This window comes from Mustela lutreola, chromosome 12 (assembly GCF_030435805.1).
Source record: "Mustela lutreola isolate mMusLut2 chromosome 12, mMusLut2.pri, whole genome shotgun sequence".
NCBI lineage: Eukaryota > Metazoa > Chordata > Mammalia > Carnivora > Mustelidae > Mustela > Mustela lutreola.
The window spans coordinates 13310368-13325187 of NC_081301.1; the positions used below are offsets into that span (position 1 = coordinate 13310368).

At 42.9% G+C, this 14820-nt stretch overlaps 1 protein-coding gene across 6 annotated transcripts in view; it reads right to left on the reverse strand.

The window, feature by feature from the left end:
- Positions 1-515: 515 nt before the first annotated feature.
- The window catches only part of CNTRL (centriolin), an 88833-nt gene continuing 74528 nt past the window's right edge, over positions 516-14820 (reverse strand). For 3 of the 6 annotated variants that reach the window (XM_059141616.1, XM_059141614.1, XM_059141619.1), the window contains 12 exons: positions 14594-14811; positions 11990-12147; positions 10206-10279; positions 8867-9055; positions 8221-8446; positions 6546-6751; positions 5219-5359; positions 4382-4654; positions 4156-4218; positions 2737-2943; positions 1388-1471; positions 516-939 (listed from right to left, as the gene is read on the reverse strand). In XM_059141616.1, the coding sequence (XP_058997599.1) occupies positions 1415-1471; positions 2737-2943; positions 4156-4218; positions 4382-4654; positions 5219-5359; positions 6546-6751; positions 8221-8446; positions 8867-9055; positions 10206-10279; positions 11990-12147; positions 14594-14811 (1812 nt within the window). In that variant the 3' untranslated portion in view covers positions 516-939; positions 1388-1414. Of the gene's footprint in view, positions 940-1387; positions 1472-2736; positions 2944-4155; positions 4219-4381; positions 4655-5218; positions 5360-6545; positions 6752-8220; positions 8447-8866; positions 9056-10205; positions 10280-11989; positions 12148-14593; positions 14812-14820 lie in introns of those variants that run through there. The other 3 variants (XM_059141617.1, XM_059141615.1, XM_059141618.1) reach the window with 3 other exon arrangements.

The following is a 14820-nucleotide window of genomic DNA, read 5'->3' on the forward strand; positions in this document are numbered from 1 at the left end:
ATAACCCTCCTTGGGGTAGAGAGGGATGGTTGCACCACACCATACTGTATGGTTATGGTTCATAAGCTGTCTGCGGGCCTAAAAACAGGCCTTGGGAGTATTTTAAAACCTGTAACATGTAGTTTCATACTTCCCCTTACTCATGAGAAGAAGTCTGCTGCCACACAGTCTTTGTGACAGTTGCTATTGTTTTTAGAGAAATAATGTATTTGTAGATCATGAAGCAGAGCCATTAATTACAGTAGTTCAAAGATTTAAAAGTCAAACACAATTTGAATTTACCACTGGGTCAGATTCTGCTAATTTTACATCAAAGAATATTTTGGTTGAGGAAAAGCACCTCAGGTATAGTAGTTTTATAAACGATATTTCCATGTGGTGTATGTTCATTGACAGGTACAACAAACTTCAATCTCTGGGCCAAAGATGGAGAGCCATTTGGAAATTGCTGTTCTCTTGGAACACAGGTAAACGTTTGATGGCTTTACTGTAGATCTATGAAATGAAAAGTCAGATGACAGACTATTTTATCTTTTATTTTCATATGAAAATAGATTTTAAACAAAATCCAAAAATAAAATTTGACACTATAAATGAAGGGCTTGAGTACATTCTTTTTCTTTGTAGCTATAGATTTAAACCAGTTTGTAGCCTCAAATTTACAATTATAATCAATGGTTTTATGGCAATACATTTCAAAGCTAAAAAAAAAAAAAAAAACCCAGCCATCCAGGTTTAAACTGTATACAACTCTTCCCATATGTACATGTGATTTACAGAAGCCCCAGCGTTCACAGCATGTGAGCTAAGCTATAGTGGAGGTGCAGTGCTGGAGGTCCCCGCATCTGGAGCAAAACCAAGCGGCCTTCCAGTTCACGGTGAGGTAGTAGAGAAGGGATTTCCTCCAAGATTTCCTCACCCGGCTGAGCAGTTCTCTTCCTGCAGAAACAAAGAGGATGCCTTCGTGGAACAGTAAAAACAAGTCTTCAATGAACAGAAATAAGTGACAGCTCATGATGGCTAACAGGTAAAATACGTATTTGAGTACCTCTTTGGAAAAATACTTGGGAGATGAGCCACTGTACAAAATTATTCAAGAGTAAAATTAAGGGGCGTCTAGGTGGCTCAGTGAGTTAAAGCCTCTGCCTTTAGCTCAGGTCATGATCCCAAGGTTCTGGGATCGAGCCCTGCATCAGGCTCTCTGCTCAGCAGGGAGCCTGCTGCCTCCTCCCTCTTGTGCCTGTCTCTCTGCCTACTTGTGATCTGTCAAATAAAATCTTAAAAAAAAAAAAAAAGTAAAATTAAAAATCTACTGGACTGTAAGATAAGCTAGAATTCAGGATATTCCAACTGAAAGTGGTAGTTAAGAGAACTCTGTAACATGTACCCTGCAAGCAGGAAGCTGGGGATGGCATCAGTGTCGGTAACTGTCTAGTAATTGTGACGGACCTTGTAGAACTTGGAAGGAGCTCTGAAAAGAAGGGAGATGAAAACACAGCTCAGAAGCCAGCCCCTAACTCCAGCCTAGTTTAAGCTTGCATCTCTTAAACCTGGATTATGACCCCAGACTCCAAAAGAATTCTAGCAGACCTCCCCCTACCTGCTGCGTCTCTAACAACACCATTACTCTCCTGCATCCCGAGCGCCTGAACTCTTCAGGCTGTCACCCCAAGCTGATAGCTAAACCTGGCACCCAGATCCCCATGTACTCCTCTTCCACGACTCTGGGCTGTCTCATCTCTAAACCCACCTTTGCAATACTCAGTGCCTCCTGATACTCTTAAGACCTGCCCTGAGGTTCATGATGGTTTTGGCCTGTGCCTGATTTGGTCCCACCATAGAAGGTTTTAAGGTAATCACATTCAAATCTTGGATCTGCTGCTGCTGAGCTGTGTGCCTACAAAAGAGGCAGCTCTTTCTCAACATTCCTTGTGGCTCAGCTATATGCTATCCTGCTCTGTGGTAGTGACAGATGAGCCCCGAAGTCCTGGTTTCATCTTATGCTGTGACATTTTTCATTTTACACAATTTCTTCATCTAGTAAAGGCATACTTCCTACCTCCTAGGATACAAAGACTACATGAGATAATACATGTAAAGTGCTTATTAATACACACAGACACTCAAAAATGGTCTGGGTCACTACTGACCGATTCCCTGAGTCTATTTCATGTTCCTCCTAAACGTTAACCTTCTCAAGGTCTCACACAGAAAGGCTCTGTGAACTTTAGGGGTTGTAGACACCCTGTGCTAAGAGGTTTGACTTCAAACTTTTGCTGAGGAAGAATAGAAGGCACAGCCAGGCATCCTTTCCTGAGATGCAGGGAGATGGACAAACTAAACTAAGAGACTAAACTGTAACTAAACTAAACTAAACTAAACTAAACTAACAGACTAAACTACAGACTAAACTGTAAACTAAGCATTTGCAGCCTAAATGCTCTACGGCTGGAGTAGAGAACAAGGAAATCCAGCAATGGAGCTCAGCAGGAGAATTCCCTGTATCCCTGACGGCTCATCCAGCCTCCAATTTCAGGCCATTCCCTAAGCCATCACCTTGACCTCCTCCTAGATCCACCAACCGCTCCATTCCATTTTCCTAGGGACCAGTTTTGAAAGCAAATCTGTCTTCAGTTTTCCAGAGACCTGAAGGTGGCATTTGTGGCATTCTGAGTCTCCACTAGATAGATTAGGGACCCTAAAGCTTCTTATGTTTACAACAGCACGTACTCTTACCTGGCTTGGTCCAGGTTGAGAGTCCTCAGCCAGGGAAGATTCCAACTGAGACAGACCAGGTGACGATGTGGAGTCTCTAGAAGTGCTGGTGACCAATTCCCCTAAAGCATCCACTTGTCTTCTCAAGCTGTGTAACGTGCCCTCTGTCTGCCGCTTCCCCTTAATTAGCACTTCTGCTTGCTTGGACATACAGTGTCGAAGCTGGGCCTGAAAGGATTACGGTAAAATTTAGGGTTTTACACAGAAGAAATGTACTCCATAGCTTCCTCATGCTTAACACTGATGGGCCGATCTGATTATCATAAAGTAAGAAGGGCTGCTGAAAATGCCTTTGTCCTAAAAAATATATAAACGTAGAAGGTGCTGGTGGCTTCTCTCTGTGCGTAGAACTTGTACCATGCTGTGCTGTCATTAACTGGGCCTTCTGCTCAGTTCTCTCCCTTACAACAATACTTAGGATTTCTGCATCCCTGGCCTCCTCGTTAAATGATGATTCCTTCTCTCCCTTTCCTGCCCAGACTTAGCAGAAGACTGGTTTATACTTGATATCTTCAGTGCCTCTCACAGTGCATTCCAGTCTTCAACCCCACGCTACTTTCTGGCTTGCCCCCCTGCTGTTTCTTTCAAAGGATTCTCTCCAAGTCTACAGCAGTTCTGTCCAACAGAACTTTCTGTGATGATGGGAATGTTCTTTATCTGTGCTGTCAAATATAGCAGCCACTCAATAGCCCTAAAACTGTGGCATCTGAAGAACTTTTAACCTAATAGAATTCATTTACATTAAAGTAGCCACATGTGGCTGGAAGCTGTTGGATGTCAAGGACCTCCACTCCCTCAACACAGTGCATGGCTCCCTCCCAGTTCATGCTGTGTATGAAGCCTTTCTCCAAACACATTCTGCCCTCTCATTCTATCTTCCTTTCATTTTTCCAATTCCCACCTGTACTGTTAACCCCCAAATCTTTAGGTCAATGCTGATCGCTAAATCCTAGACTCTTTGAAAGCTGCCTATGGAGAGATTGGCCCTGGATGTCTCACAGGCCTCAAGACTCCACATGTTCTGAGCCAAACAACTTTCTGTCTGACACCCAAAGCCTATCTTTCCCCCAACCACTGGTCTATGAGCCTCTTGTTTATCACTGTATCTCTATTTTTTGTCCCAGGTCCTTAGGTTCTGTCAGTTTTAGCTGAGGTAAAGAAGCATTACCCAGAACACTGGGCTTAACTCCACAATTCATGGTTTGAATGCTAACCCCTGCCACTTACTGTGTGATGCCAACTTCTCTAAACTTCCGCCATGTAATCTAGAAAGCTGCTCATGCCGTAACAGAGGGAATGGCAGCAGTATGTCGTGATAAGCAATTTCCCACTGTCCTCAACATGCCAACCATCTCATACTGTACTGTTTTAAAGGGCAACCTTGAGTCGATCTTCACGGTGACGCAGTCTCTCTCGGAGTGCTTCTCCACGCCAGTGTTCATCCTTTTTCAGAGGGAGAGGGAAACATCAGAGTCCCTAAACGTTGCTAGCCTTTCCCTCCTCCCGCCTTCCCCAAGTTCCACATGTATTTTTCAGCTTATCTGGGGGGAGGTGGGAACAAATTATCTTCTAGCAAAGCCCAAAGAGCAGCAGGATATATACTTACCATTATGTGAGTCTGGGAAAAATTCAATTTTTCTTCAAAAGGTGATGGTCTCTCACTCACAGTGAATGGAAAGTTCTCTTTCAAGCTTTCTAACCCTCCTTCTAGGTTTTCATTCCTTTCCAAAATAGCCTCCAGATCTGCTGGTAGTTCTGGGAGAAACTGGTTGAGATTCCTCAGGCTTGTTCTGATTTCATCTTTCACCTCACATTTAAGTGTTCGCATTGCGTCACTGATTTCCATCTGTCTTCTTTCCAGATCTTTTTGGTTTGTCATCTGAAGAGTGAGAGTCAGATTCGAGTGGGTAATATTTGGGAGCTACTTGGAATTGAACTGCTTAATGTGTCATGTACTTATGGAACTTTCCACGTAGGATTAGACTCTCCCAGTCTAAGTGTGAACTGCTCTGAGCCTGGTTACACCACAGGGTATCAGAGGTTTCTGCTGGGTCATTTCTTCCTTCCTAGGCATTTGGGTCTTCTAGACTTGTTTCTGACATAAAATCTAACATTTCAACACAGCTCTTTGGAACATGATAAAATTTCATGCTGAAGAACTGCTATTTTTCTTTCAAAAACACAAGATGCTGAACTTAAGGGGATTTTAAAAGTACATTTTGAACAAATGCTTTTCTCTTATAGAGGTGCATTTCTAAATTTTAAGACTAAAAAAACAGATTTGATTTAAAGGACATTCTTATAATCAGCTTTCATAATTTCTAAAAAGAAATACTCCTATTAAAAGAGCTACTTAAGAAACAAAAACTGCCCAATGGGGAGTGAGCATGTCTACCAGGCCTTCTCTGTTTCGGGCGGCCAGCAGGGGCTCCTGGGCACGCACCTGTTTCTTGAGCTCCGTGTACTCATGCTGCATCTGGTTGAGCTCCTTCATCAGGCGCCTGGCCCGCTCGTGGTTGTCCTGGGCCACCTGTTCGATTGTCGCCATCTCTTTCTGCATGCAGCTGTTCTCCTGCTTTTGCTCCTAGTGCAGGAGGAAGGACACGGCTGGGCTCTGGCACATGGAGCTGTGCACTGCTGCCTTACACACTCACTAGCTCTGTAAGTCCGTTTCCCATTGGGGTTCTAGCTGTAACGTGGGGATAACACTACCGGCCTTGAGAGGCTGTGGTAGAGCTATAGTACATAGGTGGTCAGAATCTGTTATCTGTTAGCCCAAAGTCTGAATCATAGCTCTGCAACATTACCTTTGATAATATGTTCCTTTCCTTTCCTGAGCCTCCATTACTGCAACAGGAACAACAGTCATCCTCACAGAGTTACCCGGAGGATGAAAATCTAGACCCCTCCATGTTATCTTTACAGTCATGCTGCTGATCACTAGTGGTAAGCGTGTCACCCTCTGGGAAACACCCATTTCCCACTGTCTGGGAAACACACACCCATTCACATACATCAGCTCCTCCAGAGGGTGTCAGAAAATCCACTCCTGTGACAGTCTCTACCACTGCCCAACTGTCTCCACCCAAAATAAATCTCTGTGGACTTAGAGTATCCCCTCCCCCCCATTTTTTAAAAAAGACTTTTATTTGACAGAGAAAAACAGTGAGAGAAGGAACACAAGCAGGGGGAGTAGGGGAGGGAGAAGCAGGCCTCCCACCAAGTAAGGAGCTCAATGCGGGGCTCAGTCCCAGAACCCTGAGATCATGACCTGAGCTGAAGAGAGCCGCCTAACGACTGAGCCATTCGGGCACCCCTCACCTCCCCAAATTTTATCCCAAATAGATTTCAGGGATAAAAGCATGGCAGACTGAGCTCCTTGGTTTAAGGAAAATTAAAGCTAATCTGACTAAAAAGGGCAGGATGAGAAAAATCTGTGAGCAGTGACTGCAGATGGGCAAACATGTTAAGCCGTCCCCCGCCCCCCGCCCCCCCCCCCCCCCCCAGAATGCTGCAGCCCCTGTCAGTGGAGGTGTGAGCTGAGGCTCCTTGCTGAGAGTGCTCTCTGCTTCATGTTGACACTGTCTGTTCGGCTTCTCGAGGGCTAGAGCCCACTATCAGCTTCAAGATCACACTGTGCATCAATACACACAAAACAGTTGAGTTAGGAACTGGGCTGCCAGGTAATTTGTTTTCTCCAAAGCAGCGTTTTAGTCTAAAAATGTAAATGTGGTGCTTCCTCATGAGCTGTCAGGGCAGTGGGTACCCACCAGAAGGTTCTTCTCCAGCTGGCTCCGCTGGATCTTCAGTACTTCCTTTAGGCTGGCAACCTGCTTCTCGGCTTTCTTTCTTTCTGTCAAGAACTGGTTCCGTAAGAGGCTGAAGTCTGCCCTCATAGAGTCTGTCTCTTTCTGGAGAGCCTGCAGCTCACTTGACTTTTCCAGTAACTGCTGCTCCCGTTCTGAAAGCTGCCGTTCTGAAATGAGCATTTTTAGTAGTTTGGGTGGAGGCCCTGGTCCCGCTATGGGCAGGTAGGGAAATGCCACTCACTCGGGAATCACTGGATCTTCCGAATCCCCCCGACCCACATCCGAGGCCCAGGTAAAAGCCCTCACAAAGGTGCCTCCTGACAAAACTGGGCCCTAGAGGGTTGGATCCCAAAGTGACAGACAGCTATTGTCTTCCCTTTATCAGGGACCAGTGAGAGCAAACAGCAATCCTGAGGGGCAGGAGACATGGAAATAGATGGCTGAAGTACTTCTTATAAACCCGGGTTTTAATAAAGGGAGTGCACACATACTTCTCCTTCACGGGAGGCAGCGTGGTGTAAACAACACGGGATCTGGAATGGCATAAGCCCTATTTTATACAGGAGGAGCCTACTTCTGCTGTTCCATGGGAATCTTATATGCAAATGCATAGTGCACATTAAGTACTCAATAAATGATGCTTACAAAGAACGACGACAGTTAAAATAGATTTTTATACCCACACTCTGGAGTAACACCCTGTCCAAGATTTCACTTTCACATGTCAGGTGTGGTCAGACTCAACACATATGTTAGTTAAGTTTCATTTTCACAACGAAATGGCTGGTCTAGGGCACCTGGGTGGCTCATTCGGTTAAGCGTCTGCCTTCAGTTCAGGTCATGATCCCAGAGTTCTGGGGTGGAGTCCTGTATGGGGCTACCTGCTCAGCAGGGAGCCTGCTTCTCCCTCTGCTTGTGCTGTGTCTCTCTCAAATAAATAAAATCTTTAAAAGAAAAAAGAAAATAAAGAAGCTGCTGGTCTGGATGTAATCAAGAGTTGGGGAGGAAGGAGTAATAACCCTTCCACCAAGTTCACCAGAGAACATTTTCTGACCATTGTTAAACCCTGAAGCCTAAGAAAGAAAAAAATCACTTATTGCTGTGGGAACTATCATTTATCCTGGATTTCCATGTCATTGTCATTGATACATGGCTCAAGAGAGCGCAAACAGACCCAAAAGCAAATACCTGTATTTTGGTACCATTCACTATGACAAATTTGGACACAAGTAGAACTGTTGATAATTGTTTTTTGATTGGGCGAGATGAAATGGATCATCATTTCCAAAGCTCAAAACAGCGTTCTTCACAGAAAGCCTTCAGAGTGCCTTCTAGAACTTCTTTGCCTTAACATCTCTCTGCCTTGAGGCACCATTCTTGAAGTAGGCAGTATGGTCGGATAAAAAGACCACACAGTCTCAGGATCAACTCCCATCTCCATAAAGACAAATGCCTTGTATCTCTGAACCTGTTGTCACCTCTCCTGGGGCTAGCAGGATCCAACGGGGCATCTCCTTGCCACTCTGCACCTTCTGACCCCTTCTGGGCCATGGCCGGGCTCAGGGTTTCCTCTACACACCTGGCAAGACAACCAGTGCCGCCCCCCTCCCAAAGAGCCGTATTTGGGAACACATACTGGTCTGGGAGAGCGTTTTCTCCAGGGTCTCGCTGCTCCTCTCCTCTTCCTGCAAAGTCCTCACATGCTCCTCAGCCAAGAGCAGCTTTGAGAGCACCTGGTCCAGCTTGCCTTTCTGTTCGCCCAACTCCCTTTCCAGCTGCTGCTGCTGCTCCTTCAGAGCCACTTTACTGGCTTCTAACTTTTTTTCTTCACATTCTCGCTCTTTCTGGAGTCTCTGAAACATCTTAATAGAGAACAAACAGTCATAATATAACAAATACACTATATCCCAAATGAGGGAACCTTCGCAGACGCTAGCCAGGTTCCAGCTCCAGAGAAAGCAGGAAACAGCCCAGTGAGAGACAGTGAGTTCCCTTTACAGAGGTGATCGGGCTGGGACTGGAAAACTATCTGGCCACCGCGCGAGGAAGATTCATGCGGCCGGTGGCATGGGGCCAGCAAGATTCTTTACAGGACCCGTGTTCTGTGGTCTTAATGGTCCCAATATTAATACCGAGAGAGCAAAACGCTGGTGTAAAATCCTCCTGGTTACACAGGGCGGTTAAGAGAACTAGTCCTATGGGCGATCCTTCACAGCTTCAGCCGGGAGAAGCTCACCCAAGTGACAAAGTGTTTTTTCTGTAAAATCATAAATGTGTGGTACCATTTCTTGCTGGGCTAGCTTAGCCTTGTTTTCTTCAATCTCGTTCCGAAGCTCTTGAAGCTGTTGCTGCTTTGTCTCCCCTTCTTTGCGGCAGTCTTCAGTCTTCTTCATCCACTCACCGATACCCTTCTCGAGCCTGGTCTGTTCACTGAGCAGCATGTCCTTACGCTGGGTGGTGTGAAGCACATCCTTTACGTGAAAGAACAAATGGAAACTATTAACAAAGCCATCTGCCCTCGGGCTGGCAAATGCCCCTCCTGAGATCCAGCAAGTCTGACAAAATAAACATGAAAGTCCCACATCATTTATTCTCTCAAAAAACTTATTTAAAGCACCCAGGATGCAATTTAATCATCAGCTTTCCTCTTTTTAGTGTCTAAGAAGAGGACAGAAGATGTCCCAACCTAAGAGACCCAGTTCTTCTGAACTTCAGCTGCTTCATCACTGAGGTGGGAATAAACAACACCCACCTCACAAGATTGCTAAGAAGATTAAGGAGCGCTGTGACTAAGGCTTAATTCTCATTGAAAATAAACCTAAAGTCATGGTTTTGTTACTATTTGAAATATTTATGTGGGTTGAAAAGCTCAGAAAATAATTTCTTATTTATGCAAGGAACCCAAATTAAACTTTTTGGAGAAATTTATTATATATATATATTTTTAGAAATTTACTATATTTTCAACAACACAGAAAATACTCATTAGAGCCTACTGTGTAAGAATTTTTTAAAGATGGAATACTTCAAGTTTTACATCTTAGATTACTAAAGACAGATGGAAGAAATCAGATGTCCAATCCAACCCCTGGTTTACATAGTGGAAACTGAGGCCCAGAACTTGCTTGAGGTTCTCTGAAACCGAAATTACTGCACTATTCTCATAGGATGACAATTATCTTTAAGACTATCCAAAGTAGAAGGGTCAAGAATCAGCTTTACTGAACATCTGACAAGATGGAGGCCCAGGTACTCTGAAATTGGCAGTTACCCTGCTGCTCAGAGTAACCAAATCTGAGCTAAGCTGTGCGGGCCTTATCTTTGCCAAGAGTAAGAGATGGTCCATCTGGTGCCCGAAGCCCCTAAAGGGGCTGGTTGAGCATTTTAGGCTCTGTTCTAGCTACCATCTTCCTTATTATCTTTGAGTAAAACTTTGAAAATAAATGAGAAAACCACTGCTCTGCATCAAAAGTTTCGTGTATATGTGTTTGTGTCTTAAAAATGGCCCTATGGAACCTGCTGGTATGAAAAGGAACCAACCTACTTGATTTGACTTTTATTTTAACCAATTGTCTGCATACCTTCAGGATACTACTAGAAGATTACATTTGTTAAACTTACCTGTTTTGCTAGGTTCAAATGGTCTTGGACATCCGCTAGTTCCTTCTGTAGTGAGTTTACGGCTTCTCGTTTTTCTACAGAAATAACATTTACATAATATAAATACACTTGTATGCATTTCCCCAATTCCCATCAGCCCCCAAAAAAGTATAGTGGAAGTGAATATAAACTCATTTCTGTTAAGTGTATGGCTATCCATTTACTTATCAAAAGGTCAAAAGAATGAGTTAATACGTACAACCTATATCTGGGCTTGGAGCTCAGGTTTTTAGATTTACATGTTCAAAACCTCATCATAAAAAAATGTATAGTTAATACCTAGTGTTGACAACGTGCATGGTTTAAAAATGAACACCTTCTACATTGCTGGGAGAAATGTAAATTGGTACAATCTTAAAGGGAGATAATTTGGGAATAGATTTTATATGTGTGCTGGCTTTGTCACTTGCTACCTCTATGACCTTGAGGAAATCACAGAAAACTAAGCTTACATTTTCTCCTCTGTAAATGGGTGAAAGAGTTTCTATCATAAAAATGTTATAAGGATTAAATGAAATGCACATAAAATACTTGAATCGTGTCTGAGATACAGTAAGTGCTTAACAAGTATAAATACGTTGTTAGCTAGACTTATTTAGTAATTTCTAATCATGGATGTTTAACAAAGTTTTGATAATAAAGGTATTATCTGCATCTTTCTTTTTTGTTTTAAAACTACACACACACACACACACACACACACACACACACACACCAAGGAAAAATCTGTTAGGATATTCACCACACTGTTAATAGGAATTACCTCTGAGGGGTGAGGTCAATAGTCATTTTTATTTCATCTTTTTGCGTGTTTTTAAATTGTTCTTTAAGGAACATGAACTATTTTTTTTAAAACAGCATTACTGAGATATAATTCACATACCAAGCATTTCACCCATTTTAAAGTGTGCAATTCATTGGCTTTAAGTATATTCACAAAGTCATGCAAACATCACTACAATCTAATTTTAGAACATTTCTGTCACTTCTAAAAATAAATCCCATGCCCATTAGCATGAATTATTTCTATAATAAGAAAAGGAAACAAAAGAAGAACCCTTGAGGTGGGACCAAGGGGCAAAGATGGTTTCCATCTCGAATGGACAAGTGTTGGACAGCCAGGGTCAGTCCCCATGGAGATGATCTTTGGTAACAGATTCCTTCTGAGGAATAGCTGAGTTCTGGTTTTGTTTTTCAAGACTGCTTCAGCAAGAGGTGAAAAAGAGAAGAGGCTATGGAAACCCCTCTGATTCCAGACACGCTGAAGAGAGCCAGCAGGAAAGCCTCCCAAAAGAATGGGCCTCGTCCTCCCCCAATGGCTGGTGGATGAGGAAGGTCACTGTCTGCTCTAAGAAGCAAACAACTGAACAGACACATTCATGGCAGAGGGCTGACCATGCCAGACTGACTGTGTACGCCTCAACAAGGACAGCTCTGTGTCCTCACAGATGAGTGAGGGCGCGCTGGGAGTTCCCCACCCAGGGATCCGGCGTGGCTGACGTGCAGCTCCATACATGCACATATGTGTGTCCCTATCTTCTCTGCATAGTTTGCAAAAGTATTAATATAGTTTTAATAAGGAAATATTTTTAGGTTACAAAACCTGACTTTTCTTTGTATAATTAAACTCCAAATCTGGAAGAAAATAAAAGGTTGTATATTCAGAGAAAAGAAAAGAAAAAAAAACCTAACCAAAGGAAGGACACCCTCCCCTCCCCGGCCACCGCGGAGGGGCAGCTTCATACCTTGTAGCTGCTGCTGCACTGCTCCCAAGTCTTTATGCAGTGAGAGCTTCTCTCTGTTAAGTTGGTCTAGCTCCTGCTGCAGCTTTCTGACATCCAATTCCAATCTTTCTAAGTTTGCCTGCTCCATTCTGCTATCGTCTTCTGCAGCTGCTAAAACCCTACCGCGCAAGCAGAGTAAGTGAGACTATCGAACATAAAAGGTCCAACTGCGCACAAGACACAGCCAAGGAACATTGTTATCCTTTCACTGGATGGTTATAGACTATGAATGATTATAAACCTTAACACTCTTCTGGGGCGCTGGGTGGCTCAGTGTGTTAAATCGCTGCCTTCAGCTCGGGTCATGATCTTGGGGTCCTGGGATCGAGCCCCGCGTTGGGCTCTCCCCTCAGTGGGGAGCCTGCTTCCCTTCCTCTCTCTCTGCCTGCCTTTCTGCCTACTTGTGATCTGTCAAATAAATAAATAAATAATATTAAAAAAAAAAATCTTCACATTCTTCAACTCATTTCCAAAAGACATCTTATTTTCAGCTTTCTAAAACACGAGGTTTTTTGAAAAGTGACTCACTAAAGTTTTATAAAAATCAGAATAACAACAAGGACAACACTCAGAATTCCCCAAATCTCACAATTAAAATAGATGGCTAGCTTCTGATAAGTGAGAAAACAGGAAACACAACTGTGCGATAGGATTTGTCCAAAAAACAGATGTACACGAGCCGGCTTTCTTTTACACGACCAGAGTCCTATAGTGTAGGCTGGTTTCTGTCTGGCTTATGTCACTGAGAGGAGTCACTGTGAGGTGCACCCATGCTGCTGTGTGTGTCAGTACTGCATTCCCTTCTTCTCTCTCTCTTTTTAAAAAGATATTTACTTATTTATTTATTTGAGAGAGAGAGAAAGAATGAGAGGGGAGAAGGTCAGAGGGAGAAGCAAACTCCCCATGGAGCTGGGGCCCCCCGATGCGGGACTCGATCCCAGGACTCCAGGATCATGACCTGAACTGAAGGCAGTTGTTTAACCAACTGAGCCACCCAGGCGACCCCTGCATTCCCTTCTTATTGCCAAATAGTACTCCAGGATATGTTTACACAGTCATTTGTCTAGCCATTCACCAGCTGATGGACATTTAGGTTGGTTCCAGGTTTTGGCTGTTTTAAATAAAGCTGCTATGAACATTAAAGTACATCATTCTTTGTATGTACACACACTTTCACTTCTCATGAATAAATATCGAGGAGTAGAATGGTAGCTCTTCTGGCCAATATATGTAAGAGTTTTTAAGTAACTGCCAAATTATTCTCCAAAGTGGTCTAACATTTTTACACTTCCACCAATTGTGTATGAAAGTTCCATGTCATTTGGTATGATCAGTCTTTAATTTTAGCCTTTCTAATAGGTACATAGTGTTATCTCATCGTGGTTTTAATTTGCATCTTCCTAATGGTTAATGATGAGGAACATCTTTTTTATGTATTTATTTGCCATCCATTCATCTTCTTAAGTGAAATGTCTGCTCAAATCTTTTGCCCATTTAAAAAACTGGATTGTTTGTTTTCTCATTATTGAGTTATGAGTTCTTTGTATATACATGCTCTGGGTACAAGTCCTTTTTTGAAAATACATGGTTGCAAAGATTCTTCTCCCAGTCTGTGACATGTCTTTTCATTATCTTGACAGTGAGGAGAAGTTTTGATTTTGATGATGTTCAATTTTACCAATTTATTCTTTTATGGACCATGCTTTGGATGTCCTATCTAGGAAATTCTGCCTAACCCAAGGTCACAAAGGTTTTTTTCCTATGTTTTCTCCTAGAAGTTTTAAATATTTAGGTTTCACATTTATGTTTATGGTCCATTTTGAGGTAATGAATATGGGTGTGGGCTGAAGTTCATTTTTGAGGTTTTGAATATACAATCATTTCAGCAATATTTTTTGAAAAGACCATCTCTCCTCTACTGAAAAAGATGCCTTTGCATCTTTATCAAAACCATTTGTCCACACATCTGTGCACTTACTTTTGGCTTTCTATTCTGTTCTACTGATTGCTTTTTCTGTCTTTATACCAGTATCATAGTGTTTTGATCACCATGGCTGTATACTGAGTTTTGAAGTCAGGTAGTGTTAGCCCTAAACTTTTGTTCTTCACGGTTGTTTTGGTGTCATAGCTAAAGTTTTAGATCCTATTCCATGTCCATCCTGTGTATTTCCACATGAATTTCAGAACCTGATTGTCAATTTCTATTTTGAAAGCCTGTTGGGATTTTGACTGGGATTGTTCTGAATCTATAGATCGGTCTGAGGAGAACCGAATCTTAACAATATTGCCTTTCCACCCACAAACAGGTATCTCTCCGCTCAGCTACATCTTCTAGCATTTGTTATTTTACCTAAAAAAATCCACAACAAGTTATTTTAAAATGTGCTTTGGAAAAAGAAAAGCCCAAAAGGAAATCCACCCAGAAATGCTGTTGGTGAGCTGTACTGTGATACTGAGTTCGTGGAGTACTTTCTTTTCTCCATTTCCATTCCCTTCTTATAGTGTGTTTATTATACTTTAGTCTTCAGGAAGGGATCTGGCAAGCTTATTGGGTTTTGCTCTCACCGTTTAGTCTGTGCCAACTTCTTTTCCCAGCTATCCTGTTTTTCTTCAAGATCTTCCCTTTCTTTGCACAGAGACTCAATACACGACTGTAATGCTCGGGTCTCGGCAGTCATCCGCTCTACTTCCCGTCTGTCCCTCTCGAGGAGCTGCTTCTGCCACTCTATCTCCCCTTTCTGTTGCACGGCTGTCTGCTGCAGATTCTCTAACACCAGTCTCTCCTAAAACAG